At 38.1% G+C, this 9,702-nt stretch overlaps 1 protein-coding gene across 1 annotated transcript in view; it reads left to right on the top strand.

Moving 5' to 3' along the window:
• The window catches only part of ANK2 (ankyrin 2), a 372,922-nt gene that overhangs the window by 36,501 nt on the left and 326,719 nt on the right, over nucleotides 1-9,702 (top strand). Inside the window, exon 2 of the mRNA XM_042780930.1 lies at nucleotides 7,708-7,809. Coding sequence (XP_042636864.1) covers nucleotides 7,708-7,809 — 102 coding nt within the window. The remainder of the gene's footprint in view (nucleotides 1-7,707; nucleotides 7,810-9,702) is intronic.

The following is a 9,702-nucleotide window of genomic DNA, read 5'->3' as shown; positions in this document are numbered from 1 at the left end:
AGCTTTTAAGATCCCAGTCGCTACTCGCCAAAGTAGGAGGTGGAACAATGTTTTGTATAGTATGTTATGCCAATTGAGCTTGATGTCCCCTGCGACTAGGGTCCCAAGCCCGCAGGATCAACTACTCAGTCCCTCTGGGTAGCTGGCTGTGACCAAGCAATGACCATAACCTTGCCCCTTGTTGATATGGTATTTCTATTTACAAATTCTTAAGGAAGTGCTACTTGTTAACTTACTGAATTATAAACATAAAAACATATACCAAAATTACATGGTTAGACTCATTTATTAGGATGTCCATCCAGATGACCTGGAATATGTTTACATTTTCCTTATTAGGTTATATTTAAAATGAAAGCACAGATTAAAAAAAAAAAATCTTATAACAAATTCATGGACCCCTTTGAGTATGTCCCTAAGCCTTGTTTGGGAAGCACTCCTTTAGGATATAATGTGGCTCTGTGAATGCACAGTTCTCTTTCCTTTCATGTCCATCCTGCTGGGTACTAAGAAAGATGTTCTGTTTGTCTCACACTGAGATACAAACACCGCACAGAACTGTGTCAAGAAGAATTTAAGAGGAAATCTTTCTTTCTTGGCCTGAGATGCCACACCAGGGTTGTAAAAGGGGCAAATTTTAATTACCTCCATCTGTTGCAGATTAAAGTAGTGAAGACTCAGCATTTGAACTCTTTGGCCAGACTCAGAATGTCATAGACATAAGTACAGTTGGTTGCAGTGTTTGAGGGTCCTAGGGAGATAAAGCAGCAAACCAGGAGACCGATTAATATGGAGTTTGTCTGAGATTTTTCTCCCAAAGGAGTTGCTATTGCCTCATTTTCTCTTTATTGTGGTTTTATGTGTGAAATCTTCTGGTTGAGCAAAGAAAACAATCTATTTTGTAAGTATTTTTTCCCTCTTACGTATATTTAATTAAAAATGAATAACTTTTACTTTTGTCATTAGAGGGAAACATAGCAGGCTAATAATTGCTGCATCTCTCTGCAAGAGTTTTTCAATCCTTTCATCTCTGTATTGATGAGATAACCAGCTGACTCAATGTTTATCCTAAGCTTTTGTGTTGAGGACTTTAATCACAGATTGACCTCATTGTAGTGTAGGGTGTGCATGCATCTATGTGCAAGGGGAAGAAAAATGTATATCTCTATACAAATATAAATATTGGATATTCAGTAATGTTAGTATCTTTAACCTGATTTTAACTCTTCCCTTGAGACTAATGTTCTTGGGCCATTTTATAATAACACTTGCATTAATGCTTTTGCTCACTTTGGGGAAACTAAATTCCTTAACATGGTTCCAGAAAATCTATTACAACACTACTTTTCAAAACATTTCCTGCCAGAACAGCTTGAATGTTATATTTCAATGGGGTCCAGTCCTTTCAGAAAAAGGAGAACTTTTTTTTTTGCTAAAATTCTAGAGACTAACTTTGACAATTTGACTTGCATTCACTCTCTAAAAATTTTATTAAAAAAAGAAAAAAAAAAAAAACCAACCTCAGATATGAAGACATATTATTATGTGAGAACAAAAGCAAGCCTCAATGCCATGCCCATCCCTAGAGAAGGTCCAAGGAATGTCTGTTGTGTATTCCTCAATGATGTCTGCACACACCATCTGCCCTTCAGACCAGTCCCATCCCTCTAATCTTCTGCACTGGTGTGTCTCCAAGTTTCTCTATCTCTTCTGTGTCATGCTATCCCTTTCAGGCTGTGCACCATGTTCTTCTTTTGCAGGAGCAATAGAGAAATCTGCTATTCTCCTTAGTTTAATCATATTAGGCATGTAGAGAGACAGTCCTCTGGCTTTTTAATGCAGCAAGCACTTCACTGACTCTTTCTTCATTCCCAGAAGAACGTTTGCTAGACAGTTGGTCTCAGATCAGCTCTTAATTTTTTGACATAAATATACATGGTGATAGATGTGAGAATAGGAATGGTAACTAAGAATTCTCTCTCCAACTGAGGCACTCTATTTACCAAGTGCCATGATTTATAGAGCAAATATGTAGACCAAACCCATAAGTGTAGTTTGATAGCTTTTTGATAGCTCATAGGTTAGCAAACTGAAGTAACATCTGATTTTATGCTTTGGAGGGCAGGGTAGAATAGAGACTAAGACTTTTACCTCTGCATCTAATAGACATGAGTTAAATCCCATCTCTTGCACTGAATGATTGTGGGTGCTTGAACAATTTCTCTTAGAAAGATCAGCACGAGGCCAGTCCTCATGAGGTGGAGGTCAAAGATGTCCCAAATGTCCAATTACCATGCCACTCCATCATTTCAGACATTAACTCTTCCTCCTCCTCCCAGTAATTTCCCCAGTCTTAGAGTTCTGTATTTCGCTGTAATGCCTCAGAACTCACAGACACCCAAGGGTTTGTCTCATGTAGTAGTGGTGGAGGATGGCAGGCTGGTGAGTACCGGGTCCATGAGTAGGTCTGACGGATCCTCCCAACTCTCCGGGTTTGATGAACCTCGATCAGCAAATCAGATGACGGCTGCTGTCCCAAATCCAGGGGTGAGATGAGGATGATCCAAGACACAAAACCGGAGCAAGAGGAGAGCGAATCTTCCCAGGAGATTCGTAGGTATACCCTCAGGGAAGCTAAGAGTGGTGATTTGAATTATACCCTCCAGCAAGGCAGGACTCATGATACATTCCACCTGTCTTGCCCCAACAGAATTAACTTAAATCCCACCACAGAGTCGATTGCCAGTCATTATAGGGAATGACTATTACCAGCTGCCCAGCCAAGTTGATACCTGACCTTAACTACCACACCACCCCAAATAGGCATGGATAATGAGATTTACAAAACATCACAGAATGGAGGACAATGGCTAGAAGGGCCACATCAAGCAATTCACTGCAGTGGGACTCTGGTAACTGTATAAATGTCTTTCCTCACCTATTGACTGGGCATCATTATAATCCCATCTTCATAGTATTACTGTGAAAATTAATGAAATAATATATGTGCCTCTCTTAGCTTTGTGCTTGGCCCACATAAATGCTCAATAAATGTTACCTATAATTATTTGCTTCATGCACAAATTGAGGATACTTTCTAGGCAAATTTTTTTTTTTTTTTTTATTGTGATTTGGGTTAAGATTTACAGAGCAAATTAACTTTCCATACAGCAGTTCACATATACTTTGTCTCAGGTCATTGACCATAGTTTACCACAATGCAACAGCTCCCCTCCCACTTCCTCCCCATAGTTACCTCTTCTCAGTGTCCATCCCTCCATACACTCCTGCCCCCTGAGCTATCTCCCTGTGCATAAGCAGCTAGGCAAAATCTTTTAAAAAAATACAGCATGTAGATGTGTTTCAAAAACCTTGTAGATAGCAAAGTGGTAAAAGTGATATTTTCAATCTGTGACCTAATAGTATTTTATTTTTGTTGTGTTATGGTAAATAAAAGAATGTTCTTATGAGATATTAACATAATATAATACATTTATGCTATGTTTCACATTTGAGTGATGAAGCAAGAAACCTGAAAGTGGAAAATACTCCTGGAATTTAGAATTTGCCATAAACAGCAGGATAATTTCCTTAGAATAGATATTTTGAAATGAGTCACAATTCCAATCCTGTAGCATTGCAGATTTACTTAGGGCACTTTGCCATAGGCACAGCTTTCAGGAAGGATGAAGTGTGAGGCATTGTAGGGATGCAGGGAGAAGGAAGAACAGTGTGATATTAATCATACACAGTACGTTTCTGGAGAATCAGAGCACGAGTTCCGGATATAGAGATTTCAATTCTACCTTTCAACTGTTAATAAATTATCTCTGAGTTCTGGAAATATATAAGCCATTCTGAGATTTAGGTTAAACATGAGGTAACTTAGTCTTAGAGTTTTCAGTCTTCCCATGTGTAAATCATTTTAATAGAATACCAATAATTCCATACTGGAGACACCCAGAGAAAATACTTCATTTCTATCTCTGTACATCATCACAAGTCATAATAAACAGATCTGATGGAGTTGCCAAGAGTCCCTGCCAAGAACATTTTTGGAGGGAGAGAGGCAAAGTAGCCCTGTGAGTACAATGCTTGATTAAAGTCATCAAACCTGTGTCTCACTTCCTATTAGATAAATTATGTACTTTTTCAAGCTAGGTTTTCTCCTTGGTCAGATCTTATGTCAGAGAGATTATCCTTCAAGACAAATTATAACAGTATGCATGTGTCTTGGAATCTTAATAAAATTTATAGTCATTATTTTGTTAAGGTCAAAGTCACATTTTTAACCAAGAAGTGTGTCTGTAGCTAGATCTCTAGAGCAATTCTCTTCAGTACTTCTCATGGGGAAAATTCAGGAAAGGATTCTCCAAGGATCAGAATTTTAGAGAAGTAGGGAATATGAAGAACTTAAAAAGCACTCTCCGTCAAGAGCGATCATCTTTACCAAGGGATTTTAGTTTGGTATTATGCCATCTGGTTTAAATTTAATCTTGTTTTTCCAAAATCACTGAACTTACAAAATTTGCATTGGTTCAGACCACATCTGCCAACCAGTGCTATCCTCTTTTCTGAAAGCATCCATGGTACCTTCTGTTGTTCCTTTATAATGAAGACATGTGGCTGCCAAGTGACCCATACTCAATGTTCTCACTCAGACTCATCTGAAAACCAAACTGTAAGGAAAAAGAGAGAAGAAACTCAATAGTTTTAATTTTCACTCATTGTTGTTGTTGTTGTTACATGCTGTCGAGTCAAACCCGACTCATAGCGACCCCTCCTTGGGTTTCCGAGGCAGTATCACTACGGAAGTAGGATTGCCCAACCTTCCTTCTGAGGAGTGGCTGGTGGGTTTGAACCACCAGCCGTCTGGTTAGCAGGCAAGTGTCTTAGCCACTATGCTACCAGAGCTCCCAATTTTCACTCATAGTGACCCTATATTACAGAGCAGAACTGCCCTGTAGGGTTTCCAAGGCTGTAATTTGTACAGAAGCAGACTGTCACATCTTTCTCCATGGAGAGTTGAACAACTAACCTTTCAGGGAGCAGATGAGCACTTAACTACTGTGCCACCAGGGCTCCTTTGTCATGACATTATGCTCAGTGTAAAGTTACTCAAATCTTGAAATATAATTAATGGGTAACAGTGGCATTTGGGAGTACTGTAAATTTACCCCAGATGTGCCTGAAGGTTTAGAATGAAGTAGTAACAGTTATTTTCATTTCAATAGTTCTTTTATACTCTTTGGGAGTCTCTGGGTGGCACAAATAGTTGAGTGTCTGTGGTAGTTAAGGTTGTTGTCAACTTGGCTGGCCGTGGTTGAGTGGCTGGGCAGCTGGAGGTAGTTATTCCCCATGATGAGACTGGCAGTCAACTCCATGGTGGAATCTGCTGTGAGCAGCTGTAGCTGTTTTAGGGATGTGGTCTGCTTCCTCTATATAAGGAGAAGCTTTGGGATTGTTCTCTAGCCTTTTGGTACACTTGACAAGTCATTGTCAACAGCCTGCCATGTCCTGCTAATCTTGGGACTTCATCTGGACTTTAATTACTGGCCTTCCCTGTTGTTTGGTAACATTGGGACTGTCCCTTTTTACTTGTCAACTTTGGACTTGTCAGCCTCAGCAGCCAGCAGCTGTCTGAGTGAAGACAAGCCTCCAGCTTCAGTGGGCTGGGAACAGGAGGCACAGCTGAAGCCCAAGGTTGAGGGGCTATCACCCAGCCCCTAGAACCTGGCACTTTGGACTTAGACTTAAAGCCTCCAAAATTGTAAGAGAAAAAAAAAAAAAAACCTTCTGTTCCTTCAAGCCATCCCATTTGTGATATATTCTTGTCAGAGTGGCACTAGGTAACCAGAACAGTGTCCCATTAGTAATCGAAAAGTTGGCAATCCAAACCTACTCAGAGGCATCTTGGAAAAGAGATCTTGCAATAAATTATTCCCAGATTTGTAAACATATAACCAGTTCTGAGATTTGGGTTAAATGTGATCTGTTTCTGAAAGGTCACAGCCATGAAACCCCTTTGTATGGGAGAGGGAGAGAGAGGGAATCATTTTCAAGATAGTAGACACTTGTTATTTTTGGTGATGGGAAAATCAATACCATATAAGTGTGAAGCCCACACAACTTGATCAGAATAAATGAAGACATGAAGAAGTACACAAGAAAAAGGAACAACTATGGTAAATGCTATAAAATATTCAATTTTGCAGCAATAGTAATAACAACCAAACAATATGTATGTAGTTTCATAGGCAAAAGTGTGTGCATATATGAGTATAAGAAGGCATGTGTGAGTGCATCACATGTAAGTATAAGTGTATCTTTGTTGTTATGTGTCTTCAAGTCAGACTCAATTCATGCAACCCCTCCTTGGGTTTCCAAGGCAGTATCACTATGGAAGTAGATTGCCCAACCTTCCTTCTGAGGAGTGGCTGGTGGGTTTGAACTCCAGCCTTCTGGTTAGGAGTAAAGTGCCTTAGGCACTATGCTACCAGAGCTCCTAAGTATATCTATAGGCATATGTAAATGCATGTTTGTGTACACTGCATGTATATCTGTAGATATAACATAGCACATAGGTGGCACAGTTATGGAGACTTCCTGTACATATTGAAACAACTTACAGAATTCGTGTACTGCATTGAAAGGCTTAGGACCATAATCTCATGGGATAACTTAGCCAATTTGCATAACATAGTTCATAAAGTTAACTTGCTACATTCGAGTTTATTCAACAGCACTTGGGATCTTCAAAGCTTGCGAGCGGCCATCTAAGATACAGCTATTGGCCTCTACTCATCTGGAGTAAAAGAGAATGAAGGAAAGTAAAGACTCAAGGCAGAAATTAGTCCACAGGACTAAGAGCCCAAACGAGCCATGGTCTCTTCTAACCTGATACCAGAAGAACTAGATAGTGCCCAGCTACCACTACCAACTGTTCTTACTACCTTCTTATCCAAGAGAAGTTCCCAGCTAGAATGGGAGAAAAAATACTAGAACCAAACTCAAATTCATAAAAAAGAATAGACTTACTACACTGATAGAACCCCTGAGACTATCACCCTGCAACACATTTTTATTGGAACTGAAGGCAGAGATTGCCTTTCAGTGAATGAGCAGATTAATTACAAAATAATATCACCCATGAGTAATGTATCCTTTAAACAACTAACTATATGAGATCAAACAGTTAAGTTACTCGAAGTCAAAGATGAGAAGGCAAGGAAGGGAAAGGAAGCTAGATCAATGGAAACAGAACAAAGAAAAGAACTACTGAGAATGTTGACACATTGTGAAAATTATAACCAATGCCATGGAATAATTTGCACAAAAATTGTTAAATGAGAACCTAATTCATTGTGAAAACTTTCACCAAAAAACAATAAAATACTGAGGAAAAAACCCTATGGAGCAGTTATACACAGGGGGTCACCATGAGCCAGAATCAACTTGAATGCAGCTTTTCTGTTGTTGTTTTATATTTATTAATGTAGCAGAGCATATTTTCCATTGACTTTAATGACTTAAATAACTCTAGAAACATTATGTAGTTGCTGCCTTATACTGTGGATAATTATACTCAATAGTGAAGTTTTTTTTGCAGCTAAAGCTTTTCTGATGTACAATGTAAACATTCTTATCTTTAGTATTTGATATATTTTTATCAATAACTCACTAAAGGTCTTTTGTTTTTCCTTACAGTCTGACAGCAATGCAAGTTTCCTCCGAGCTGCCAGAGCAGGCAACCTGGACAAAGTAGTTGAGTATCTGAAGGGTGGCATAGACATCAACACCTGCAATCAGGTAAGGGTGTGGCAGCTCTTAACTTGGATTATAAAATAAAATAAAGAAACATTATTTATTTATTTATTAATTCCCAGAGCCAAAAGTTTTTGGTCTTTATTAAATTTACAAAAATATCAATGACTCAGACTTTTGAAACCCATTTCTGCATCCAGTGTTTGTATCTAGACCCAATATATCTGGCAAAGTAGATAGTTCAGAAATAGCTGCTACATGTCAATTTTGTCTATGAAATATTCTGGTCCATCATTTTGAGGAATATTGGTGGAGAATGATGTTTTATTTATCTTTTTTTTTTTTTTTTTTTTAATGAATTGGTTATCCAGACTCTGGCTTCTTCTCCACTATATACCTTTTACTCATGGATAACTGATTGCTGCAGTTTGGGATAAAGAATAAGAGGATATAAGCAAAATGATTCCTTTTCCATAAAAAATCATTTAGAATAGGCAAGATTGAAACTGTTGGCTTAAATGAAGTATTGGGATTGCTCACTTACCACATGAATTCATTAAAGATTGTAGAGAATATTATGTAATTTTGGTTATTTTTTGAGTCTTACTATCTTTGGTCTCCTGGATAGTGGAGATTTTTGTGACATGTTTTTATTGTGATAAAATTTATATAACAAGAATTTTTATACGTAAGTCATTTAGAGTGTACAATTTAGTGATATTTCTTACATTCACTTTTTTGTGCTTTTAATTACTCCAAAGAGAAACTCATTACCCTTTAAACGTAACTCCCAGTTTCCCCTTCTCTTCAGTCCCTGGTATCCACTAATACACTTTTGTCTCCATGAATTTGATTATTTTAGTTATTTCATATAAATAAAACTATACAATATTTGTTATTTTGTGACTGCCTTATTTCATTCAGTATAATATTTTCAAGGTTCATCCATCTCATAGCCTATATCAGAACTTCATTTTTCTTTATAACTGAATAATATTCCATTGTATGTATATATCACCTGGGTTAATTCATTCATTTGTTGATGGACAGTTGAGTTGTTTCTATCCCTTGGCTATTGTGTCTAATAATGATGCAATGAACATTTGTCTACGTTCTTTGTGCTATTTTTGACCACAATTTTTATGCTACAAATTAAAGTGTATAGCAGACCTCAGTATTCTCTATAATTGGCAAGTGTGGGACATTGTGTGTGTGTGTGTGTGTTTGTGTATTTTGAAAGAAAGCTGCTGGGAAATAAACAAACTTGGCTAATTTTAAGTTAACACCCATCTACCACTTTATCTTACTGTGGTGGCATGCATGTCATTGTGATGCTGGAAGATATGCCACTGGGTATTTCCAATATCTTCTGGGTCACCCATGGTGGACAGTTTCAGTGGAGCTTCCAGACTAAGACAGATTGGGAAGAAAAGGTCATCCACTTCTGAAAAAAATTGCTCACCGAAAACCTTGTGAATAGCAGTGAAAAACTGTCTGATGTGTTACTGGAAAACATTACAAATATCAGTGATGATGGGCTCAAGCACAGCAGAGATTGGGAAGATGACACAAGACTGGGCAGTGTTCGTTGTGTTGTACATAGGGTCGTTATGAGTTGGAACCAACTTGGTGGCACCCAACAACAACAACAACAATTTTAAATTAACAAGAGGTAAATTTCACTAGTGGATTCTAAATCATCTATAATATATTTGCTTCTCTATCCTGACATATATTGGGCCTCATTATACTCAAGCTATAGGCCACTGAAATCAGTAAAACTCTCAAGTACAACTTATGAAAAACTGAACCTCATTCTAAAATTTATTCTACTCTCAAATCCCTAGCCACTGATTTCCTTATCAATAAGTCAATCTCAGCAATTCCCCATCCCTCACAACCCTCCATTCCAGCCCAGCACCTTTCTGTTGGTCCATC

This window comes from Orycteropus afer, unplaced genomic scaffold (assembly GCF_000298275.1).
Source record: "Orycteropus afer afer isolate SDZICR_OR568_19922 unplaced genomic scaffold, OryAfe1.0 scaffold00071, whole genome shotgun sequence".
In the NCBI taxonomy this organism is placed as follows: domain Eukaryota; kingdom Metazoa; phylum Chordata; class Mammalia; order Tubulidentata; family Orycteropodidae; genus Orycteropus; species Orycteropus afer.
This window is presented reverse-complemented; position numbering and strand designations above follow the sequence as displayed.